This window comes from Gastrolobium bilobum, unplaced genomic scaffold (assembly GCF_033153095.1).
Source record: "Gastrolobium bilobum isolate Gb01-03AN ecotype WA unplaced genomic scaffold, APGP_CSIRO_Gbil_v1 utg69057, whole genome shotgun sequence".
Classification (NCBI taxonomy): Eukaryota; Viridiplantae; Streptophyta; class Magnoliopsida; order Fabales; family Fabaceae; genus Gastrolobium; species Gastrolobium bilobum.
In genome coordinates, this window is record NW_026895406.1 from 18919 (window position 1) to 45680 (window position 26762).

The 26762-nt window shown below is 35.8% G+C and overlaps 3 protein-coding genes across 3 annotated transcripts; all 3 read right to left on the reverse strand.

The window, feature by feature from the left end:
* Positions 1-382: 382 nt before the first annotated feature.
* On the reverse strand, positions 383-15013 carry LOC133309682 (sister-chromatid cohesion protein 3). Its single transcript, XM_061510477.1, has 22 exons — positions 14925-15013; positions 14660-14819; positions 14249-14361; positions 13931-14023; positions 13583-13743; positions 13270-13506; positions 13001-13145; positions 12704-12882; positions 12457-12602; positions 12237-12364; positions 6920-7093; positions 6300-6461; positions 6009-6209; positions 5782-5919; positions 5487-5690; positions 5241-5385; positions 4563-4669; positions 4309-4446; positions 3707-3972; positions 3498-3622; positions 1145-1453; positions 383-608 (listed from the first exon to the last, which is right to left on the reverse strand). The coding sequence occupies exons 1-22, from the start codon at positions 14967-14969 to the stop codon at positions 595-597; spliced, it is 3390 nt and encodes a 1129-aa protein (XP_061366461.1). The 5' UTR covers positions 14970-15013; the 3' UTR covers positions 383-594.
* Positions 15014-16071: 1058 nt separating this feature from the next.
* On the reverse strand, positions 16072-20494 carry LOC133309759 (NPL4-like protein 1). The gene is made up of 2 exons (XM_061510566.1): positions 19240-20494; positions 16072-16547 (listed from the first exon to the last, which is right to left on the reverse strand). Exons 1-2 carry the CDS (start codon positions 20221-20223, stop codon positions 16293-16295), a joined length of 1239 nt encoding a protein of 412 aa, XP_061366550.1. The 5' UTR covers positions 20224-20494; the 3' UTR covers positions 16072-16292.
* Positions 20495-24164: 3670 nt separating this feature from the next.
* Positions 24165-26067, reverse strand: LOC133309843 (HVA22-like protein j). The gene is made up of 6 exons (XM_061510691.1): positions 26036-26067; positions 25834-25932; positions 25199-25255; positions 25048-25111; positions 24674-24889; positions 24165-24275 (listed from the first exon to the last, which is right to left on the reverse strand). The coding sequence occupies exons 1-6, from the start codon at positions 26065-26067 to the stop codon at positions 24165-24167; spliced, it is 579 nt and encodes a 192-aa protein (XP_061366675.1).
* Positions 26068-26762: the final 695 nt, after the last annotated feature.

Genomic DNA, 26762 nt, shown 5'->3' on the forward strand with positions numbered 1-26762 from the left:
AAATATTACTCGTTGATTTAGCTCAACGTTTGGTAATAAATAATCTCACAAATATCGAAGGAGATGACACATGAGGCAAGGCCCATAAAATGAGATCTTATTCACTAAAGCGCTATGCATAATAAGTTCGTACATTTTGGCGCTTGTATATTTTCACACTTCGAAGTTTCAACCACGCGCTATCTTGCACTTTTTTAATTAAATACGCCATTTTGCATTTTGTTTACAAAGGTTAATAATTTTGTTCCGTTATACGATTTATTTGTTTAGGAGGGCTATTACACCTGACCGGACAACCAAACTTGAGCTGAGAATTTCGAGTGTATATATAATTCAGCATAAAATTAAAAAATATTGAGCGCCACAATGAAATTGTGAGAAGATAATGCTAACTTTTCAATTCAGATTGGCCCTGGTATAGTGTTTTACTAATTTATATTCAGCAGTAAGCCAAGCAATCTTGAGCAGAACAAGCTTCACTACCATATACAACCGGCAAGTTGAATTGCAATCCAGAATTCCTAAACCACTATATCAATTAATATGTGCCAATGCAATTACAAAAATATACTCGTATCCTACAACTTTGCAAGACTAGCTTGATGCACCTGCACAATGGAAGACAGAGTGACAGTAATTAGGTAAAGATATACTCCATTTTTTTGTATGCACCCAAACGTTCACTACATATTAACATGAGACAACTTTAAGCTGAAAAAACAATATCAAAGCACCATAAGTAAAACCCACAATCAGTTACGTCTATCTCGTTTCAGAGAAGAATTTTAGGGAGGTAATAAAATCTCCAAAGAAGTAGCGTTCCCGGTCAGAAAAGTTGAAGAAAACAAGGTTGGGTTTCTAACAAAGATTCCAAGTTATTTTGGAAAAAATCCCCCTGAAAGCAGTGCCTTACGTAAGCATGTACACCACAAAATCACTGCTTTGTACCTAAAATAGGCAAAAATATCAAGCAAGCACTTCAATTGGATTCAATAACATCTCAAATTATCTTGGCTGGGAAAGCAAAACTCATTTCCAAAGCCAGACACAGATTTATTTTTAACAGTAGTATGAACATCTTCAATTCAATTAGCATTTAGTTGCAAGACTGATATCCGTATATTGATACGCTAACACGAGATACCTGATGTTCTAGAAGCAGATAAATTATCTGTAGCTCTCACAGAACTCCCCGTCTTTGTCTGACTTTTGCTTTCCTCCCTAGAAACTCCAAGCGACCTTAACTTGGATGATGATCTGATTGAATGTATCAAAGGAGCATCTTCGTCATCCTCCTCTTGCCTCCCCCCTTCGTCTTGTGCATCTTGTTCGAATACACTAATGGAATCCTCATCTTCACTTGAGCTTTGCTCATCAAAAAGCTTCTTTCCTGTTATGTTTTGCCTCTTACGAGGACGACCCCTGCGCCTAACAGAAACCCCTTCTTTTTCATCTGAAAATGATGATCTGTTAGTCCTTACACTAAATATATCCATTCTCGACATCTAAAGTCACATCATGTAGCACACCAAGAAAAGGAAAGAAGATATTTGATGTCATTTAATTATTGATAATTTTGTGAAAAATAAAAACCATTGCGAAATGTGGCGGTGGCTAAAGGAAAACTCAGTTCACATGCACCCTAGTGCTGAAATGATAAGCAGACAAACCCAAGCACTATATTATCCTGATAATGTAAAAGTTATACAATTATAGCCATAGGCAATTGTCAAGTTGCATCCTGAAGAGAACTTCAAACTCGTGAGAACTAAGAGGGACAAGTACATGACCAGAGAGACTAGTGCCAAAAGGCAATGAACAGGGAAAACCTAGACATTTACAACAGCAAACAGCTATGAAATAAGTCGTACATTTAGCAAAAGCAATCAAACCTACAAGAACAACCCGCTTTAAAAGAATAGAAGGAGAAATCATGTCTGAACTCATTAATCAACTATATTCCCTCTACCTGGACATGATATTCACTTTCACCACCAGTGTGCCACAACAACAACAAAGCCATCAGTACACGTCTAACAGCACCTAAACTTTGATTTATCCACCCTATATAGCCAACCAAATTTACTTATTTAGAACCCTGACTATTAACAGTAACAGATTCGTAATTTGATACAGTTGAAAAAAATGTGTTACATTGTAAATCAAATTATGTACTGTTCAGACAATATTGAGCATCTTCCAATGAGTAAATCTAAATCCCTTGATCCTTTTCTCATTTTTCAGTTATGATCATCTTTTATACAAGTAGTGCCCAAATCAGCCCATGATTACTCATCAGCGAATGGAGCTAAAAATTTTAATCACAATCTTGTTTCTTCTGAGTTGAAATGCAACTCATACCACGATTTTTTTTAATGCATCTATAATACATTAAAACCTTCAAGCTTATTCCAGGTACATACTGTAAAGAACCAATTCAACCCAAAAGCTTAAGCTATTGGGTGAGGCTACATTAATGGTTTTTATATATCTCAACACGCCCCCTCACACGAGAGCCCACTGGGCTTGAAGGGTGCAAATGCACAGGCCCATCAACATGTGCGATCAAAGAAGTTTCACTTGAAAGAAAGTGGGGGGCGGCGAGGATCGAACCCGGGACACGAGGCTCTGATACCATGTAAAGAACCTAAAAGCTAGCTCAAAGGGTGGGAGTGCCCACGGCCTTATAAACTCCACATTAGTTGCACATACAACCAATGTGGGACTATATATCTCAACACGCCCCCTCACACGAGAGCCCATTGGGCTTGAAGAGTGGACAATGCAACAGGCCCAGCCTACCTGTGCTCCACAAAAGAAAGTGGGGGGTGGCGAGGATCGAACCCGGGACACGAGGCTCTGATACCATGTAAAGAACCTAAAAGCTAGCTCAAAGGGTGGGAGTGCCCACGGCCTTATAAACTCCACATTAATTACACATACAACCAACGTGGGACTATATATCTCAACACATACCATCCATCAAAATTGTGAATTTTAGCATACCTTACAGTATGCTCATTGTAGCTTATCATAAATAAAATATTCCATGCTAGGGGATATATTAAACATGAACAATATACACAGCAAATGAAAAGGCAACAAAGATACAGCAAAGTTTGCCAACAGAAAATGTTAAGTAGACAAGACAAATGTGCGCTTGCAAAGAGACAGGCATAGGAACACAAGAATAACAACCAAGAGAGAGGAACCATAGCAGAAGAATGACTGAGCCAGCTAGTCAAGCCCAACATGTTGGACCAAAAGTTAACTTGTGAGCAACAACTAGTTAATCAAGTAACAACTGGAGAAAAGTGTTTGGCAAATGTCATTTGCTCGTTACATATTGGAGATTTTTCAGGAATTCTTAAAAAAATAATTAGTGACTATTTTATCTATTTTGTTTAAGTAGGGATCTAACAGGTTGTTGCTTATAATGTAAAGCGTTTGGCCATATGGTACAATGAATAAGAATGGAAATAAATTGCATAAACTACCTTGAAAGCCTTCATTCTTTGCATATTTTTCACGTAAGCTGTCAATAAATGTGTAATAGGGACGCCAACCACTGGGATTTTCCTCTGTATTGACATTTTCTGTTCGCTTTTGAACATCTTTCATACTATTCATAAAGAAGCTACATTAAAATGTGTGGAGCTACATATGGTTCTGGATGGCACTAACAAAATGACAAACAAACTCTTACATTTCCAACACATCTGATGCAGGGAGTTTTGACACAAAATGGAGCACCGCTGCTTCCAGAAAAGACAACTGTTTTGGGGCATCTACAAAAGCATATTCAATACCATCCCTGACAACTTTTAAAATGTCTGATCTGTGCTTGTTCCGGGCAGCACCAATAAATGTTCCAGAAAGCCGAGCAGCCAGATCTTTACATCCTAAGAAAGAGTTGTTTTCCAAGGAATCATTCTCACTTCCAGAGATATCCACAATATGCCGATGGTATGCCTACCAAAATAAATTGGTAAAGAATTCAAAATAGAACAGGGTAACATATAAAACATGGAGATTCATCTAAGGCAGAGGGATGGTGGAAAGACAGGCCCTCATTTCCTACCAAATCATATTAAAATTCTTTATCCATAAAACATCACAAAGAAATAAGCTCAGTTGCAGTGATTCTTCTAGGAAAAAAGTGAATCCCGTGTTGAACTGTGTCAACATTGAGCTTAAGCTAAAATTGTTAAATTAAAGTGTTTGGAAGGTGCTCAGGAAATATAATAAGAAATCAATATCAGACGAGGTAGTAGCTAGTGTTATAACATTTTTTCCTTTCTCTGGTACCTTTTTAAGTGCCTCCAGAAAAATTGCAGCCAAATCATCATCTTTTTTCTTCAGAACTGTGATAAGATGCTTTACAATCTCAGCCACACTTGTCCCATGCATTGCAAAGTGAGAAATAATCTCAGAAGCAAGATACCCCTGCATTAGGAAGAGCCAGATTTGGGCATCAAATCATATTTCACTAGCAAGAAAAGTATTTTTGCCAAGAGAAATTTGCAATTGTCATAACTTTTCAGAAACAAACAACAATTTACCTTTGGAACAACATCATAGGTGACCAGCTTTATGGCAGTAATCATAACAGCATCTCTATTTATCTCCTCAATATACTCTTTGTTAACATCTTCATCTTCTGCCTCATCTGAAAATCCATAGGCAAGTGAAACAGAATTCAAGCATTATAAACAATACGAGTACAAAATAAATAATTAAATATATGAAGGATCAATGATGAATAGAAGTATTAACGCCAAAGGTAATAAGCAATGTAAACTTCTGAAAGAGATATATAAAAACCATTAATGTAGCCTCACCCACCCACTAGCTTAAGCTTTTGGGTAGAATTGGTTCTTTCCATGGTATCGGAGCTTAAGTGTCACAGGTTCGATTCTCACCACCCCCCCACTTTCTCGTGTGAAATTTCTTAGCACAGGTAGGTGGGCCTGTGCATTGTCCACCCTTCAAGCCCAGTGGGCTCTCGTATGAGGGTACGTGTTAGAGATATATAAAAACCATTAATGTAGCTTCGCCCATTAGGTTAAGCTTTTGGGTTGAATTGGTTTTTTACAACTTCAAATGCCAGTTCAACTTAGAGACGGCAGACACAGACAATAAGAATTTTGACATTTTACAAATTGTTTAAATTTAATTAAGAAACAAAAGATGAATCTTCACACTATTCCATCATCTTTAGCATATCTTTCTGAGGTCACCTGAAATATTAAGCTGTTGTTGACATAGTACCCAGAACTTCTGAAGCACATATGCATCTGGCTGATATCCCAATGTTTCCAGATTTGTCTTGTTGAGTTTTGCCATCCTAAATAAGAACCATGTTTCTGCAAGTATAGTGCATACCTTCGACAGTAACATATTTTATCAGACCAAATCTGGGAACTCAAGGCATAATATATTATTACTAGAGAGAGAAAAAAGAAAACAAGTCAGAGTTTTCTTACTCTGCAAGCCAGTTCACTTCCTTGTTTACCCCCTTCCTTGTTGTCAGTAGCCAAGTTCAGAAAGTATGCAAGTTCTTGTAACAAGGTATCACGCTTAGACAGAAGAGAAGTTAAGGATTCTAGAGAAACACTTCCTCCATTTATTATAGACTGCAGATCCCAAGCCAGATGCAAATACATATTCAGAAGCAGGAAACCAACAACCTGAATGGGAATAAACAGAAAATTAATAATCAAACACATATAAGAATGTCAAGTAAAACATAACGGCTGTTGTGAGCAACCATTAACACACCTCATCCTCCATATTCCTAAAATCACGTAGAACCATGACAATGTCATCATATAGGCCATTAATAGGCACAGATCTTGACAGTTGGAGCTCATACAACCTCTTCAAGTTTACAAGAAGAGAATATTCATCTCCACCATCCTGCAGCGTCATCCCACTATATGTCATGTTTCTCCTAGGAGATCCAAAAGTGACAAAAAAATATGACATTTGAGTTCCCTGGAACATACCACTACTTCTTTTATTGCAGATTTCAGCTTAGCGATAATTTCATCCTCGAGTTCCTTTATTTTATTACGGGCAAAATCTTGCAATTCCCCTTGACTTTCTAGACAACAAAAAGTAATTGCCTTCACACAAGCTCTCAAAGGATCCTTGTCACCATGCCTAAAAAATGCTTCTTTCATGAGCTGGAGGACATTTTTGAAATTCTGAAAAGCAAGTACTAATTAAATTTTCAGAAACATCATAAATAGTCTGACACAACCTGCAAAAAAAAAAAAAAAAAAAAAAAAACCAACCTGTTCCTGCCTCTTCAAGGAATAAAACTCAAGGTTCATATACAAAACAATCTCAACCAGCGATGACACTTTTGCTTTATCTGAAATGAACTTCTGCAACAGTAATGGGTAACTCTTCATCATGGCAACAGTTATATCCTGTTTATTGTTTTCAAATACTTCCTGTCATTTATTGGAGAAAAAGAGATTAGAATTTGTCACAAAGAACAATAATTTAACACAATGAACATTAATCAATCATTAGCATAGGCACAAACACTACAACAAAGAGTACTCCTAGAATTGATACTAGCCAAGGACCTAGTGATCATATTTTTTGTTACCCAGAATAATTTAACTGTGAATGCCTGAAGTAATCAGAGATTTATACTTTGAATCTACAATCTAGAAAAACCACAAAATTCCAAAGAGGAATTTTTGAAACATTTAGAAATAACAGAACAAAATTATCTGTACGATATATAAAAGCATGGATTGCTGAAACTTTTACTTTGCCAAAATATTCATTAAACATCCACATCAAAGACCAGTATAAATACAAAAGAAAAACTTCCACCACCAAAAAAATTGAAAAACTAAGAATTGGATTTAAAAAAATAGAAAACCAAGGTGACACAAACTTTTTGGGCTTTGTTGTAGTATTGCTTTCTATTATCAGTAGCAGGAACAATCCTCTCTCCAACCGCCTTTTTCACAGATGCACACAGGAGTCGCACCAAGTTTGTTGCATCACTGTCAGAGAGCTCAACCAATGGATTTTCATCGAGGAGCATGGATATAATGCACTTCCAATCCTGCCAGCAAAATATTGAGTGCCATCAAGAAACCACTTCATATTACAGAGTACAATACAATACATCGACAAATACGACTTGGAACAATTTTAGATGCTGTTCTTTAACACAATATCCCAAGGGAAGCAATGCCTAAACATACAGATCAAGCTTTTAAAGCAAATACTTTGTGCAGAAACCCAGAAGAGTGAGACCAAATCCAGTATTCCAGATTTCTACTCAAGCTGCTTCTCTGGAATCATCAAAGAATAACAACAGTCTTTTTTATTTTTTTTATAGCCTACACATATTTCATAGAAAAGCCATTGTTTTATGAAAGATATGTAGAAAATCATTAGGGATAATGCTGACCAGCTGAGGTAACACAGGTTCCTGATAAAGACTACCCAATTGTTAAAAGTGTTCAAATTATATGATTTTGGATAGGAAAGGAAGAAAAGACAGAATAGAGAATGAAAAAGTTGAAACTGGCATTGATTTAATGTGATACAAAATATAAAGCACCACCCCCTATTCGTAAAAATACTAGACTCCTAATCATAATTACATGAGCAAAAAAATCACGAAATATAATGAAATATGAAAACCACGCCTAAAAGATCATCTACGATACTCTAAAATATTCTAAAATACTATAATGATATTACAAGATACTTTCTAGATTCTAACAAAAAATTACACACCATCACCAATCATGATGAACCCCTCATTATGTTTAACTAGGCCTAGCATGGCCATATGGGCTAGGGTAGTGACAATTAACTTTCTGGCATACGCTTTGCAACAAAACAGTATTTTGTATACAACTTAAAATTTCAAAAAACAGAGAAAAATCAATGAATAGATTTTGTTTTTCTAATCATGGTCCCAAAAGCAAGACAAAAATGCTAATATTTTTTATAAGAAAAAGATAAATATGATATGGCACCACCTCGCACTAGATAACAAGGCAAATGAAAAAGTTATGGACTTGAGCCCAACTACTCTGATGTAAAATTTGGAATGAAATTATAAAAATCAAAAAAGGAATAGTTGCTTGCTCAACAAATTTAAAAAATTGTTTTTGAACTCAAATAAGCAAGGTTGCCTGCTGTGTCAAGTACTATTAACAGATATTATGCGGTCTTGGTTGAGGAAAATAGATCAGAGTTATTAATAGCGGATAGTGGTATTACCGCTACAGCGAAATCCACATAAATGGTATACTTAAATTACATTACATATATAATATTAATCCATTTATAAATGATAAAGTTGTGGACGTCAAAAGGAAAGGCGACAGGATTATTCTGGTTAAGCCTTGTTAAGCTTGTTGTGGGTGACTTAATCCTGAATATCCTCAGTGTGTATGCACCCCAAATTGGATTGCAACCAACTGATAAAAGCCAATTTTGGGAAGACTTGGAGGAGGTTTTGAGGGAAATACCTCGAGAGGAGAAGATTTTCGTAGGAGGAGATCTAAATGGTCATGTTGGTAAAAGCAATGGAGGTTTTGATAGAATCCATGGAGGTTTTGGCTATGGGACGAGAAACGAGACTGGAGAAGATATCTTGAATGTTGCACTAGCCTACGATTTGATGTTAGTGAACACCTTTTTTCAAAAAAGGGAGTCACACCTAATCACTTATCATAGTAGCCATAATCGTAGTCAGATTGATTTCTTTCTGGCTAGAAGAGAAGATAGAACTTCTTGTGTCGAATGTAAGGTCTACCCTGGAGAGTGTGTCGCTACGCAACATAAGCTGGTAGTCTTGGATGTTCGGTTCAACAAAGTACGTACAATGAAGAAGAGAGCTCAGAATCCAAGGATAAGGTGGTGGAAGCTTAAGGAGGGAAAAGAGAGAGAGTTCAATGATAGAATGTTGCACGAAGGACCTTGGAAGTTTGATGGAGGAGTAAATGCAATATGGAATGAGATGGCTAAGTGTATTCAAAATTTGGGAAGGAGGGTGTTGGGAGAAAGCAAAGGAAATGGATTTCATACAAAGGAAACATGGTGGTGGAATGGAGAGGTGCAAGAGGCAATTAAACATAAGAATGAGTGCTTTAGATCTTTGCATAAAAGTTCCAGTGAAGAGAACCTGCAAAAGTTTAGATTGGCGAGAAAAAATGCAAAGAAAGCAGTGCGAGAAGCTAGAGGCAAGGTTTTCGACGAGTTGTATAAAAATCTTGGGAGCAAGGATGGTGAAAGAGGTATTTATAAACTTGCAAAGATAAGGGATAAGAAAAGTAAAGACCTCACCCAAGTTAGATGCATCAAGGATGAAAATCAAAAACTTCTGGTGAGAGATGAAGATGTAAATGAAAGATGGTTGAAATACTTCAACAAGCTCTTTAATGGGGATGGAGATACAAGCGAGGTGGACTAAGAGGACGCGTACGATGATATGAATAGAAGATTTGTACGCGGAATTAATACACATGAAGTTAAGGAGGCTTTAAAGAGGATGAAGACTAATAAAGCCTTGGGGCCTGATGGTGTCCCTATTGAAGTGTGGAGAGGCCTGGGGGATGTGGCAATAAAATGGTTGACCAATCTTTTTAATAAGATTCTCCAGACGAATAAGATGTCTGATGCATGGAGGAAAAGTATGATTGTGCCTATCTACAAAAACAAGGGAGATATACAGAATTGTTCAAACTATAGAGGCATTAAGCTAATGAGCTATACTATGAAGTTGTGGGAGAGGGTTATTGAACATCGCTTGAGGAGAGATACCAAGGTTTCTGTAAATCAATTTGGATTTATGCCAGGAAGATGTACCATGGAAGCCATTTTCTTGATGCGACAACTAATGGAAAGATACCGAGAAAAGAAGAAGGACTTGCATATGGTGTTCATAGACCTTGAGAAAGCATACGATAGGGTTCCAAGGAAAGTTTTATGGTGGGTCCTGGAGAAGAAAAATGTTCCATTAAAGTATGTAAAGGCAATCAAGGATATGTATGATGGGGCTACTACATGTGTAAAAGCTTGTAACGGATCATCAAGTTATTTTCACGGTAGGTGTACACCAAGGGTCGGCTCTAAATCCTTACCTCTTTGCTTTAGTTATGGATGAACTAACAAAAGATATTCAAGAGGAAGTGCCATGGTGTATGCTTTTTGCAGACGATATTGTGCTTATTGATGAGAGCAAGGAGGGTGTTAATAGAAAACTTGAATTGTGGAGAAGCACATTGGAATCCAGAGGATTCACATTAAGTCGAAGCAAGACTGAGTATCTGAAGTGTGAGTTTTCTCTGGTACGAGATGAGGACCAAGAGCCTGTGCATCTAAATGGTCAAGAGGTACCCAAAAAAGATGCTTTTAAATACTTGGGCTCCATTTTACAAAACGGTGGAGAGATTGATGAGGATGTAAATCACAGAATCAGAGCAGGGTGGATGAGATGGCGCAGTGCATCTGCATTTTTGTGTGACCGCAAAATCCCCCTGAAGTTAAAAGGAAAATTCTATAAAACGGCAGTAAGACCGGCAATGCTATATGGAGCGGAATGCTGGCCAGCACATAGGCAACATGAGCATAAGATGAGAGTAGCAGAGATGAGGATGTTAAGGTGGATGTGTGGTTACACAAGGATGGATAAGATAAGAAATGAAGATATTCGACGAAAGGTCGGAGTAGTACCGGTAGCCGAGAAGATGAGAGAACATAGATTGAGGTGGTTTGGACACGTGATGAGAAGACCCATGGATGCTCCTGTAAGAACAGAAGTTTGTTACCAAGAGCTAAACACAAAAAGAGGCAGAGGTAGGCCGAAGCTTACTTGGGGGAAGGTAGTAAAACAAGATTTAATGGAGTGGGATATAGATTGGCGGACAGTATGTCTTAGAACGGAATAGAGAAAAGCTATAAGTATGGTGGAGGGTTAGACCCGTTGTTATTCCTATGTTCCAGATGGTCCATTTTTAGTCCTTTTCCCCTTCATTTCCCCCACTTCTTCTTGTCCCTATCTTTTTTACTTTTATTTATTTATATTTACATATATTTTTATTTTATTTTATTTTATTTTATTTTATTTTATTTTATTTTATTTTATTTTATTTTTTTATTCTATTTGTTTATTTTTATTTATTTATTTATTTTTTGCTTTTTTTACTTTTTTTTCAACCGTTTTGTATCTTTCATGTGGGTTCATCTACCACCGACCCCAATTAATTTGGGATAAAGGTGTTGTTGATGTTGATGTTGATTAATATTAATATATTAATATAATTGTGAAGGAGTGGGTCTAAACATCTGATAATTTATAATTATTTAATATAAAATAATAATGTATTAATATATATATTCATATCAATAATATATTTAGATTAATAATATATATATAAATAGATTACTAATATACTCAAGAGTTTCGGACTAATATGTATTAATGAAAGTAAAAACCCCGTTGGAAATTAGATTAAATAAAGATGGTTTTGGGTTTCCCTTGCCACGAGATGAGAGAGAACTACTCCTTCACGCTGGTGATAAATACAAAAAAAAGAGAGTAAGAGAGGATGCTGGAGATCAAAATAGAATCTGCAAGATGAGGTTCTGTCGTAGTCAAAGAGGTTGCGCCGCATAGACTTGCCAGAAAATGGGTGAAAGAGAGAGAGACAGAGAACGAAACAAAGGAGGCATTGTAGGTCGATATTTTGGAGTGATAAAATTGTAAACTAGGTAGGTTTTAGGAATAAAAGTTTTTTCTACTCATAAAATTAAAATATTAGACAATAATACCCTTAACATTAACAAATTTCTCTTCCTCCATCAGTAGTGCTGAAATTGCAGAGCTACTCCTGCAAAACGCAACTGCAAATATCAACCGCTACTGCCGCAACATTAAACTATAGCGTTGCTGTGATTTGTTGCGGGCTTGCGGCTAAGTGCCGCTACCTGGTACTGAAGCGGTATTGTGCCGCTTTTTTCATCTATGATACATAAATTATTTTTATGTATCTAGGATGGCATTGTGTCTCTATACCTTGCCTATTTATCCCTCTACATCACTCATATTTCCCTCCAACCAAGAACATCCTAGGATTGGAATATTCAGCACACAGAGCTACATGAGCAAACAGTCAAACAAAAGATGTGCTGGTCAAAAGGAGAAGCCTCCACTTTGTTCCATTTCCTCCCTGATATAGGCATACCTTTATGGCTTTCATGAACTCCCACACGTCATCAATCACATAAATACTCAAAATTGTATCTTGTGGGAACTCCTCCAGAATTCGCAACATTCTCTTAAGATGGACCTCAGAAGAATTGTCAGTTTCACCTGGAAAGAAATTGTCTTTTATCACATGCTTGTCTTAGTCAAAGTAACGGTATCCATTTTAAAGTGAAAAAGTTCATGAATAGACTTCAGACCTCTAGATCCAGATTGTAAGCTATTAAATTTTTGAGCAATCAGGTGATCATACACTAATGCTCCAATGGCATGCCTGATTTCCGGGGGATCATCAATCAACAAATCATACAATGGACCCAAGTCATCTTCTGGAATAAGTTGATGTCTGGAGGGAACCAAGAAATCAATTCTTAATTAACACTCTGTTGCATAAAAACTCACCAGCAAACAGGTAATATATCATTGAAATAAGTGTGGAATTCAGACCTTAGTAGTTGTTTAACAAGACCTATGGCATAAACAGCAACAGAAACATCAATGTCATCAGCAAGCTCAATCATTCGGCCAGAAAATCTCTCAGTAAATAAACCGAGGGTTGGTACATTATCATCCACCTCATAAAGATTTTGCAGTGCGCTTATAGAAGTCTTTCTTACGCCAGCATTCTATAAATTGGACGGCGGGGGAAAAGGTAAAAGGAAAGAGTAGAAACAAGTAAGTCGCATGGTATATGATAAGAAAATTAAAAGTTGCATGATAAGAAAATTAAAATCTGTTCATTACTTTGTCATTCAATGTCCACCCAAGATATTTCAAGTACAAATCCTGCAGGAAAAGTGAAGGATATGACAGGATCCATGCACCCAGTGACTCGATGCATGACATTCTAATATTTGGGTCAGTGTCTCTGTAGCGATGCACAAATAACCTTCAAAAAAAGCATTACACGGACATGTTAGATATACAGCCACAACGATTACTATACTCATGAAAAAGCATTGCTTTCTTTTCCTTTAAAGAAAAATAGTTTCTTTAATTTAGCAAACTCCTACCCAGTAAAAATCTTACGCATCATCTCCTCCAACAATGTTATTCTCTCATGAGTATCCGAAAACCTTTTATTTAATGACTCCACCCGAGGCCCCTCATTCCTTTTCTTTTTTTCAGCATCCAATTGTCTACGAGTAGTCTCTCTTTGCGCACCAAGCATATTAGCGACAGTTATGTATGATGTGACCAGCCGAAGACCCATCAATGAAGCAACTTGACGGTAAACTCTTGGAGGGGTGCTACATAGGTACAGCAGTACATAAGTCATCTTAAATATATTTTTCCAAAATAGAAGCTTTAAGTAGTCATACTAACCATGACAGTGCAATTATATAGTCCATGCACTTGTCAAATAAAACCTGATCAAACAATGGGCCATGCTGACAGTCACGAACCAAATTATCCCAGAATGACTCTAGATTCTCTTTTAAGTTTTTAAACTCCTTTTTGGAATGTTGATAGTCTTCAACTTCACCCTAAAATGTCAAAAGATAAAAAAGAGAGGGTAAATGTCTACATCTAGCTCATTATTTGATCATTATATCAAAAGAGATGAGGCTGAGGCCTTGGTAATGGTATTAGTATTACCACTACTAAGAAATTAGTAAATTTAGGGGGGAAATGACAAAAGGTAATAGAAACAAAAAGGAACAAATTGTATACCCTTTTAGCACAGTTGACAAGAGCAACTACAACATCATCAACATCAGTCTCATCCACGAGATCACTTTTGTCGTAATACTTGGCTCCACATGCCTACACCATTTAAAATTTCATTTCATCACTATCAGTTAAGAGTTCCTGAATCAATAAGGATTTTCTTTTTCCCTAAAAACTTGAGCATTAACCAAATATTACAGTTTCTAAGTTTTCACAGAATCTACTTTTGGCCCTTGATTTTCACGTGAAACTAAAATATAAAATGTCTATCTCGAGCACTCCTTTAAAAAATTTTGTAACTGCTTTAAAAATTCGTATTACCTCAAACAGCATTGTCAAGAGTTCAACCATTGCAGGTTTTGGATCCTTTTCATAGCGCTCAACCCAAAGTTTGACCATATGAGGAATAAGTTTGTTATTACCTTTGATCACCTCTACATAAAATCATACAAGAAAATTAGCCCCGATCCAGTTACTGTATAACAAAATCTACAACCCCAATCTAAACTATAGTCCTAAAAAGGAAATACAAATACGCCAGGCTAAAAAATCATTTACACATATAAAGAAAAAAGACCAGGCAAAAAGAGTAAGTCATTCACGAAGTTCAAAGTTCAAAGTCTGTGATACGCAAGCAACTCAGCAAGAGTTGCGCATGAAATTTTCGCTCAGGGAGTCCCTAACCCTAAATATTTGAGCAGTAAGGAAAGTAGTGGAGATTGTTTAGTTAACCGATCAAGGACTGGTCAGAGGGTTTGTGCGCGAAGCTCGAGGTTCCTTCGGAAGCACGATTTCGCTTAGATTTTGTGCCGAAATCATCGGGCGAACTCTCTCGGTTCTCGGCATCGGCTTCATTTTCCACGGCGATTTTTTTCGGAGGTCTTCCCCTCTTCTGCTTAATTTGAATGCATCAAAACAAAATTAGGTCGAATCAAAACACGATTGGAAAAATATATATACACATAGGTTACTATGAAGGGTGAGAATTGAAACTAACAGGACGGCGAGTGGATGCTTCAGACGGTGGAGCTGGATCTTCCATGACCTAATTCTTCTGCAACACTGCGATTTCACTCTCGCTTCGTGGGGTAGAAAGGGGGGGTTTTAGTACACTCAAAGCAAAAATTACGAAATCTCCCGCCAAATAACTATTATTTACGACCCATGGCCATGGTCATCATTTTATTTTAACGGATTTTTCTTTTTTTCTTTTTCATGGAGACTGTAATAAGTTGTGTCAGTTAAAGGTGAAGTTTGAGACGGTAAATGAATATGTAATTTTGATTCAACCACAAATGAAATATAACTACACGATTTGTATTTCTTTCTTCTTCTTTTTTGTGAAATTAAAATAATTGGTACTTACCATTACCATTAGCTAGCGAGGGGTATACTGTATACCAAATATTCATAAGTAAACACGAAAGATTTTTTTTTTCTTTTTTAAAATATTCTCGCTCCACAACTAGTCTGATTTAGGATATATTTCAGTATCAAAATTTTAAATTCTTCTCAAAGACAATATTAAAAAAAATTGAACACATGTTCAAACCTCTACCTACTCAGTTGTCTAACACCAATTGAACTACCTTCATTTGATTTTTATTTTTTTAAGGCAAAATATTCTGATTTAAAACACATTAATTATATATTATTATAAATTCAGAAAGTAACAGTTGTAGTAAACATTTAGGATTTTAGTCAAAATCTGAAAACTTTTAAATACGGGTTGGATTCCAAAAAACGTGTTAACCTAGTCAGAAAGAAACATAACAAAAACATCCGATCGAGGACCTTTCATTTGTAAAAGCACCCTGATGTTAGAAAATGGTATTATTAAAAGGCTTTTACCCCAACCTTTGGGCATGGTTTACTAGAAATTGGAATTAGACAATTAATTTGCATGCAGTAACGAATGAGATATAAATACTTCAATTGTATGCTAAACTTCATTCTTGAATAAGGCCTAAATGCATGCATCAAAAACCTTCAAGGAGCATGGCATTAATGAAGCTGGACATTCAGCTAAAGGCCTGCATACAGCACACTGTGCTTGCAAAAGCCATCTCCAGTAGCCTTGAACGCAGACATTTAAAACATCATCTTCATACTATTTTGTAGTATTATCGCACTTAAAATAGTGAATACTCGTAAGGACTATCTCCAATTAATTTTAACATTAAGACACGTGAATCACAAGATAAGCTCATTTTAAATAAAAAGACAGATCCAGGATTTCTGCACAATGCTATAAAAAGCAATGTATGAGTTACTAACATACATCCATTCAGTAAAGGACCTGAACATAGATCGCATAATTCATTAGTCACCATCCTAAATGAGCCCAGAAAACCTGCATACAGCATCAAGCAGCGCTGGCCATGGATTCAATAAGGATCTGGTAACCTTCTGGTACAGAAGTCTGTGTCTGCACACATTCCGTCAATGCAGGAACATCAGCACTCAGGTCTAAAACCCTTGCTAATACGAGGAGAAGATGAAAATCAGAAATTCGCTTCACAAATGGATGATTTTTTGTCCGCTCAAGATGATTCTTAAGTGCCTTCACAGTCAACTGAGTATTCCGGTTCTCAACGGGAAATGTTGACGAGAGAGGACCCTGCATTTTGGTAAGTTAAATGACAATTATAAATTACAAACTCATAACAGATGTAATCTTGTAGCTCAGGCTTGTATGGCACAGCAAGCAGAAGAAGGTTTAATTAATATCTCATTATCATTAACGATTAAAGTATTGACCTAATAAGTCAGCAACAGATCCAACAGTCGCCATATCAACAGTCCTTAATTAACCAGTATCGTACAGGCTTCCCAGTTTCAGGTTTTTTCGCCCGGGAGGGCCAGGGGAGTGGCTGGACCCTCCCCACTTTGCCATTTTAGTTTTAGTCTATCTCAAATAACGTCTTTCTACAGACCAGAATTGTTCTATTTGACTCAGGTCTCAGGCTGTCCTACAACTAAAAGATTTTTATGTTTTTGGAGCAGAAGAACCATTTCTATGACTGCTAACATTACATTAAACATATACTTGGTTCAAGCAACAGGTATACAGAAAGAAAAATAAGATTAAAAAACTGTACCCAAAAAATAAATGTGAAGATCATAAAACTGTTGACATACGTATTACTCTTTGATAGTTTGTTACTATGTTATATACATATATATGGTCAATAATTTAGCAATGACGCAGTGAATAAATTTGGCTAACCAAGGTCAAAGAGACTAACTTCTTGTACCTAAACTCAGACTACCAAGGAGTAGTCACAAGCCCAGGACAATTATTTTGCGAAGAGAGCCCCCACAATAACAATTGGCAGACTCAATTTAAATCATTAAGTGTCATTATTATAACTAACTAATCTCACAAGAAGACATGAAAAATTTAAAATAAAAATAAAAATGATAATGTCAATATCCTACTAAACTCAAATAAAATAACAAAACAATATAGACTCATCTCCTAATAACAGAATGGAACCCATCCCTCCACTCAAATGCTGCCAGCTGGACATTCCAGAATATACAACGTAACAGACTCACTTCCTATTGCCACTCCACCGTTCTCAACTCTATTATTCCAAGTATAGACCTTTTTAGAGGTGTATCAAGATCAAATCACTTCGATTCAGTGTTCTCTGATTTTACTACCATCCACTGAAACGAAATATCAATTGACGAGCCCCTTCCTCAAAAACATGGAATTAACTTATGCCAAATAGCTATTTTCCTCCTTTACTACCTGAAATTTACAACTAACATGCAGCCCAACTGACTCTTCCATAAAAACCCATGCTCAACACACCTGAGTATGCCACTTCTATGTACCCAACATTAATCCGTTAGACCCATGGGTACAAGGAGGATAGGATGGTGAATATTGAGAATATTCATGCCAATGTGCCGCAGCATAACAAACTGATGATGTGGCAGAGAGTAGAAGAGGAAAGGTTGTGGGGTATTCGGTTAGGGGAATCAGAAAATATAATTATACATGAGGGTGAGAGAAAGAGGTAGGTTGGCAGAAATTCAGGGAATTCTTGGTGAGTAGGCCTCTCCTAAGGCAAGAGGCTCAGTCTTGGATTGGAATTTTTTTTTTGTGTTTTTTTCCTTTCTGTTCTTGTATTCCGAGAGATTCCAGAATTCATTTCTGGTGTAAGGAGCTAGTCTCCATTTTCCTTATCAGTAAAACCAGTTCCTAACACAATTTCAACATGAATTTGCTAGAAATCAACCTATTGATTGTCTCACTTATGCCTTTAAAGGTTTCCCCAAGCTCCTCAAGGAACTACAGAAACATGTTTTGATTTCATAACTATTTGCATCTTATCAGCATAATTTGAATATAGTATGAAGAGAAGACTTTTAGACAAAATAATGATAAATTTTATGTTGATTACATACAGCAAAAAGAGCTTCAATATGCAACTCATAACTAGACATGTTAAGGGCCTAAGGGTAAAGCTATTTACCTCATCACTTGTGGGAGAATGAATTGGACATGTGTACTTGATCCAATGTAAAAGTCAGATGCATGATCCAATTTTACGTATCAAAAAACCTTTCAATGGTTTTTGCAATTAATTTTTTTAATTGCATATATACAATTTTCCAAACACTGAATATTAGATCAGCCAGTCTTTCTCAGACATAGGTTTACCCCTTGCAGTCATACCTCACAAGTAATTTCATACAACCCACAATGTCAGGTATGCTATATTTGGAAGTTTTAGAAAGACTGAAATGAAAAGGGATAGGATGAAACGGAAAAGATTGTACTTCCCCATGTCTCGATGACTAATGAGAAGAGAAAGGAAAAAAATAAAAGGTTGTAAGCATAAAGTTCAACTTCTTTAAGAAAATAAATTTATAGAGCAAAATAGTAAACAAAAAGGGTTTAAAATAAAAGCAAAACTAAGCTACCCCTCATTACCCAATTTGGAGGGGAACAAAAAGTGAATGCTTAAGATAGAATGGTTCCCCACACATTTTCTTCCTCAACATAAACGCTTAAACTGCAAACATGGAGAATTATTCCCTTCCCATCCATTCCCCTTCCACCCCTCATCAAAACAAACTCTTGTAGTGCTCATCCCAAAGTTAAGTTGCAGTGGGGTAATGGAATTTACGCATCTCTGCGGCATAACTAAACTACAGCATAGGGGCTGAACAAAAGTTAGTCCGGATGAGCCCCATAAATTCATCTAACATGGAAACCGGTAAGATACAAACACAATCACAATCACATGGACACGGAGTAAAAGAAAGAGGAAAACAACGAAAGATATAGATACCTGATGATCAAAGATTTTGACTACGACCAAGAAGAAATCATTATCAACCTCTCTTGTATCCTTAACTCCAACAACCACATCTTTCTTCATTTTAGACAATTTGGGATCATCCTCCTCCCCAATATCGGTCTCAAACCAGCCTTCCTTGAACAGCCTAACACATACATCACTCATTTGAAACGCTTCAAAATGGACATCAGCACCCATATCCTCATTCACCTCAAGCTTCACAACAGCAGTAACCCACTCCTTCAACCCACTCTCAGCGTGATACTCCGCAGCCTGAAGAACCTCCCTATTGGACAAAGTATAGTCCTTTTTATCCTGGCTTATGGTCTGTGTGAATATGAACCCAACTTTCCTCATACCCAAACCCATCGCAATAGCTTCCACCAATTTTTCTTCCTCCGGGTCTCTGAAAAACACCAAATTTTCCTCCGAACCCTGCTGGGGCGGCTCGTATATGAAGTCCACCTCAACCTTCCCCACCTCCGAAACGGTGCCGTACATGAACCCACCACGCTTCACCGCAAACGCCAGCGTTTCATTGACGTAATTCTGAAACGCGTTGGCGCAGTCGCGGTCGAAGGAGACAAGCTCGCAATGCGGATTCTCTTGGCGAGTGACACGCATCTGCTTGGCGATGAGATCATCCATCGTCATCTTGCGGCCGAAGGATCCGGCGGGGTTGAAGGCGGGTCCGGCCACCCTGCGCTCGCCTTCGTAGGCTAAGAACACGATGGAGCCATGAGAGAGGTTGAGTGCGGAGAGAGGAGTATCAGGGTTAGACATATCGGTGAATCGAAGGAGATCTTCAAGGGATTTAGCAAGTAGAAGGTTTTGGTTTGTGGAGAGGGTTTGGTTATGAGTGGGGATTCCCAATTGGGTTTCGATTAAGCTTTTTAGTTCAGATACAGTTGCGCCCTGTGGCTTTTCTACCTTCACTCGCTCCAGCCCATCGCGGCTTCGAATTCTGAGCATCATCGTCGACAATCTAGGATTTTGTTTCAGATTGACACGATACGACGATGGAAGGTCTTATATATGAGTGTTTGTGTCTCTGTTCTTTTCTTTGTTTTTTTCAATATTCGATAATTGAAAAAGGGAAAGGTTGTTGTTTTGGTTGTGGAACTGGAATAGCTTGCTCAACTACAAGAGCTGCAGGGAACGAAAAGAACTTCACCCTCAACACCCAAAGGGAAAGCTAGGAGGATACTTGTTGTGACTTGTGAGAGAGTGTACTAGAAATCGAGAATGCAACCTCTCCCCCCCTTTGATGAATATATAGGGCCTTGGGCCTTTATCTGAAGGGATCGCTTACGATCTGTTACCTTATTTTTTGTTTGGATTTAAATTTGGAACATAATCTCTGGGATAATGATGATCTCTTCTTTCTCTTGGTGTATGTGTATCTGTTTTTATCTGTCAAAATTGAAATAAAAATCTAATAAATTATTATTAATAACGAAAAAAAATAAAGATTTGATTTGTAATTTAAAATCAAAAGTCAATATGAAAAAATTGTATTAATAAAGGGGATAGGATATTGTAACAACCAATTACTTATTATTAATGTTACTACCAACCAATTTTATCATTAGATCGATTATGTGGATCCAACGGTTATATTTATTTTCATCTATGTATGGTTATAAATAAAGAAAATAATTAAATAAATATTTTAAAAATAAATTTTATTATATTTTTATCTTATGATTCGATATAATTTACGATACATATTGCGATTTAACAATTTTTTTGGAAATATTCCAATCGGTTCATTGCTTCGCAACTAATCCGATTCGGGGTGGGTCAAAGATTAAGACTTTAAACCCCTCCTAAAGATGATACTTGGACGATTTAACAACTCTGATTGTGCCTTTTTTGTTTTTCTCTATAGCATGCCATAAAAAGTTAAAATGTGATCAAAAAGACAAAATCTCTAATGACAACTAAAAAAATAAGGACGCTGCAGCGGATAAGATAAGAGGATTGAATAAGAATAAGACAGGATATGCGTCTAATAAACTCATATACTATCATGTATTTGATATGTATTAGGTAAGCAGTCTGATATGAAAGTGTTATCTTATCTGATGTTTGAGATAAATTATATAGTCTCATGATATAAATATAATTTTTTTATTTTTTAACAATTTCATATAATATTTTAAAACTATTTTTGAAACTATTTTTGTTTACTTATTTATATATCAGTTCTCATTTTAAGTTATTAAAAAATTTAGAAGTCACCATTTTAGAGAGAAGTTATATTTATAACACATTTTTCCTTACAATTATTTTTATGATTGTTTGATCAAAATCAAATCAACGTTAAACAAGTAATATCATTTTGTAACTATTTATTTAATTTTAATTCAGTAACCATAAAAGTGGTTGTAAAAAGTTGTAAAGGAAAAAGATTGTAAATATAACCTTTTTTTTTTTTATCAAATTTAAAAATATTTATAATTACTAATATTCATTGATTATAATAGCCATGTTTTGGGGATGATTGACCGGTTTAGTCTCCCAATTAAATAATTTAACTGCTTTTGTATCGCTTATATACGGGATTTTTTACTGTATTATGATATTTGATAAAAAAAAATATGTATTTAATTTATTTTTAAAAAATATATCAAACTAATACGGTTAATCTCGTACATTGACCATGCGAGACAAGTCCTCTAGGTCAATTATGAGGAACTTAATGTTAGGGTGAAAATTCTGTATATTGACCGTACAAGACTCTTTAAGTCTCAAACATTGTTCGAGACGTAAAACCAGCATAAAAGTTCCATACATACGACAAACATATGAGACTTTTAAATTTCTTAGTACAAATATACAAGAGTCTCGTACATTTATCGTGCGAGGCTTCCATGTTGGCACTAATTGTCGCATGGTTAACGTGTGAGACTTATTCTGTGCGATTAATATATAGGATTAACTGTGTTAATTTATAATATATATTTTTAAAATGAATTAAATAAGTTTTTTTTTTCAAATATATTGATTTGATTTAAAAGAGGGAGGTTATTCGGACTACTAAAAATTTTTAAATAACATATTAGAAATATCTTAGAACTTTCATAAATTAAAATTTAAAATTATTACTATAAATAGCAAGAATCTAATTGATTAAAATAATTATTTTAAATTTCAAAGTTAATCAAATCAAATCAATTACAATAATTCGAATATCCATACTGAGCTAATTAAACTTAATTATGTCATCATCACAATCAACTAAGATAAATGAAACATTATTATATTCACCTATATGGTTAGTTAAATTTTTTAAAATAAAGAATTATACAAAATTTATTAATGGGATGCGAACCAAATAATAGTGGAGAAGGGAATTCACAATTCCCACTTTTACTACTTAGGTCGATTTGGATGAGTTTTTTTTTTCAGAAAAAAAAAATAATTTTCAGAAAAAATCTGATTGGATGCCTATTTTTAGTAAAAACATAAGTCATAAAAAAGTCAAAAATTTATTTTTTTAAAAGATAAAATTTTTAGTTTTTTTTTATAGACAAAATTTTAGTTTTTTAAAAAATAGAAATCAAAAGTCAAATATTTTTTCAAAAATTAAATATTTTTTGAAAATCTAAATAACTTTAACTTTTATAAAAAAAACATTTATAAAATAAATAAGATATAAAAACTATTATTTTTGGAAGCCCATCCAGACTCCTAGTGGTAACAATCTTATTTTGTTTGTCAAAACATTATATATAATTAAAAATGTTTGTACAAATACAAAAAGGATGAAATATTTTTCACTGATAGACTGGAAATAATCAATCAGGATTGGATCAATTTGAATTAGAAGGAGAAAATCATAAAAAAATTTTCTACCAAACAAAAAGGTAAATAAAGATTGCAATAACGTTAGAATATATTTATTTAATTAATATAATTATTATTTTTTATGTAATTAGGATCACGTTTTGATTTCCCTCACTTATGTTCCATTCTATATATTCCAGCAAGTGTTATGTTACTCTATGCCCACACTCCCTGTAAGAAAATAATGGCTGACTCCACCAATGGCACCGCCACCACCCTTCCGCCGCCAGGGTTACCAATCCTTCGCCGCCGCCACTCCATTGCCACATCAGTGCTGGTGGCCAACAAACACTCTCCCCAAGCAACGGCACCCTATCGCACCACCAGCTTGGATTCGGGTTCTCTAAAATCCCCCGTCTCATCTTACGTTTCCCTCAAAGATGTGCTCCCTTCCTACGAAGCCGCCATGTACTCCCCCACCGCCGGCTCCGGTTACGAGGTCTCCATCCGTAACCCCCTCGTTAAGCAAGTTGCTATGGCTTACCTTCTGCCAATGTCGGTTTCCCCTAGTGACTCCTCCGCCTCACATTTCCTCCGCGGCCTCTGGGGCAGACTCTCCTCCGCCCCATCTTTTTTCAGTTTCCTCTATGACCGCCTAGTTACCGGTTGTTCCAGAATTTTCAATCAAATACTCCACTTTTTCGGGCGCCAAGCACACACATAATGCTACCCTTCATGTTGAAGAGTGCAAGTCCTTTGTCTTGTGTCCAATTGAATTGAAGATTCAAGAATGGGATATCTTACCCTTTTTTTTAGCTTTGCTTTTGTCTCTTAATTGTTATGGCCTCAAACTCAAAGTACGATCAAATAAAAGAATAATCAATTAATCACTGCTGAAATTGTTTCAAAAGATGGGGTACAAAAAACAAAGCAATCTTCAGCACATATGTTACAAGAATTAAGTATTGCCAATGGTTAATGGATGCTGATTTCTTTTCTTTTTCTTTTTTTCCCTTTGTCTTTTTAATATGAGTATGTACAAAAAGTGTTCCAATTCTAGTCCTACCTCAGTGTCAGCGTGTGCTTCAAACTTGCTTGGTCATCGTATTGCCCTTCATACTGTGTTACTTTTTCTTGCGGCTTGTGATATTATTTTGGTTGTTCTCAAAGAAAGACGATCGTATTGAAGGCAATGGTGGGGCACTCGGGGTTGGAGGATCATGCTTGTCTTTTTTCTGCAATGTAGTACTATCCTTAGTAACAGTACTGTCAGCAAAGAATATATGCATAAAAAAATGACAAGCTATATAATTTATGCAGTGATCTTGTCTAGTTTATTTATGGTCAAATGTATGATTTACTATGAAATGTAGAACCATATCTATATGGTCTTATGATTATGTCTACAATCATTAGAGCATTACTCTCTAATGCCGGTGCTAAATTTTTTGTGTCACATTCTACTATTTCTTGGTACTCGGTCATTGTAGAGCTCCATGCCACACGCATTTTAAAAACTACATCGCTAGACTTTTAAGTTGCAATTGCAACTTTGTTTATTAACAAAGTTCGAACAGTCAATTTGCAAAATGGTTCAGAAATTAGGACGATACTATTCAAAAGGGAAATTCACCTTAGTGGAGGTTTTGCCGGAAAATCTTTTAGACTGAGCAGCCAAGTGGTCGAAAACTTGGAAAAACGCTGACTGCCCCAACTCTGTGCAGTTTTGCCAATAAAAAATGGCCAAATCCCATGCTCTCGCTCTCCACTCTTGGAACTTCTTGTCAATGTCACCTTCATTCTTTGATACATATGGCCGCAACACAGTATTATAAACATGGCCCGTCCCCTGCATTAAGCAACATTTATATCATCTAATTGGAGATCAAACATGACTTACATCTTCCTAAGTAAATGAAAATAATTTAAAAGTCAAAAAACAAACAAAAAAAGTGTTAAGAAAATGAGTATGTTAAAGGATCCAAAGAAGCATGGTTATGCTCTTACCTTAGTTGTGGGATACCACAAGTAGATAAAGAGCGCAAGCTTCATCTCTCCATACAGTGGCAGCCTTCATAAAGATTCGGCGTTAATTTATTGCACAAATATAAACCAAAATTCAACAATAAACAAAATGGTTAAAAAGTGAAGCACTCACCATCCAATAAGTACATCTGCAAACTTTTCTAGTACTGTAAAAAGTGCTACAATGATCCTGCAAATTGATGATGCACAAAGACATGCATCAGAGGTACTAACACTGAAATCCAACAATGACATGATAATTCAACATGAATTTGCGGCAATATATCATCCTCATGCCACATTTTCCCTATAAAATCAGGTTCTTTTCTTAGTCTTAACTCCATTTTGTAAGAAAGAGGACACCTATTTAGCTTATGATGGGGGTGATTTCATATACCGTACACCGGTATCTTATGATATGTATAACTTGTACAGGGCCTAACATGCTACACAAGTTCATAATGGTGCACATGCTTCGGTTCTCAGTTTGCTGTACTTTTCTAGGTATTGACCTTCCTTTGGATATTACCAAAGAATATCCCTTTCTTGGCGTAGACTCAAAGACTTATTTTTTTAATTCTTAATCCTTATTATTAAAGGTATGCCCATTTCTTCTACATTATAACCATCCTTGCCATTATCCCATATCTTCAAAATTGTTATGTAATCTTAGTGCCGTAAGTTATAACAATCACACAATCAATCAAAAGCCAAATAGGATCATTTAAGAACTATATTGCCAAAGAAGGGGAAGGTGGATTCGTGTACCAGTATTGACACCAGAAGCGAAGTTCCTCATTGTCAACTCGGTTTCTTTCAACAGTTTTATAACATTCAAATCCAGGATATGCATATCCCAGAAGCAATCTAAAATCCAAAATGATAGAAGATTATTAGATAACAGAATAATCCCTCGAACATATAGAGAAGAATCATAAATTGAAACAAGAAGAAAAAAGTATAAACTTACATAAGACATCGAGTAATGAAATCTCCTAACATTTCCAATTCTTACTGCATCAACAACAACCGTGTAACTATGAAATCGAAGCAAGCTTCCCATCAAATAAGGAAAAAACATGAGAAATATTTGCTCAGCATTTACCTGTTGTTTTACGAGAATCCAATCAACCAACGACTGGGTTCTGAGTCCCACGTTTGACTGAGTCAGAGGCACCCAAAGTTCAAACCGCTGGCAAGTTGAGACTTTCAAACAGAACGATGAAGAACCTTTGAGAATAGAGGCAACAAAAACGTCGAGTATATATATATATATGTGTAGAAACGCAATGATATAGACGAAACTATCACAAAAATGTTGTTTTCTTCGACTTTTCTTAATATTCGAAAATAGGAAACTCAGAGGAAAGATAAAGGTTAAGCGGGATTTCTTGCAACACGCTTCTCTTTAATTTTATAGACGCAACTCTCAGCGATTCTTCTAAAACGGATTCATCTTTTGACAGTTAGGCATACATATTTTCTTCAAAAAGTTGTTTTTTTAAAGAATAAAAAGACTACTTTTTGAAAAAAAAAATTATTTGGATGTCTGCTTTTAAAAAAACAAAAGTCATAAAAAAAAGTCAAAAATCTACTTTTTTTCGGAAGCTAAAAATTTTAGCTTTTAAAAAAACAGAAGTCAGACGTTTAATATTTTTAAAAAAATCTAAATAACTATAACTTTGATAAAAAATACT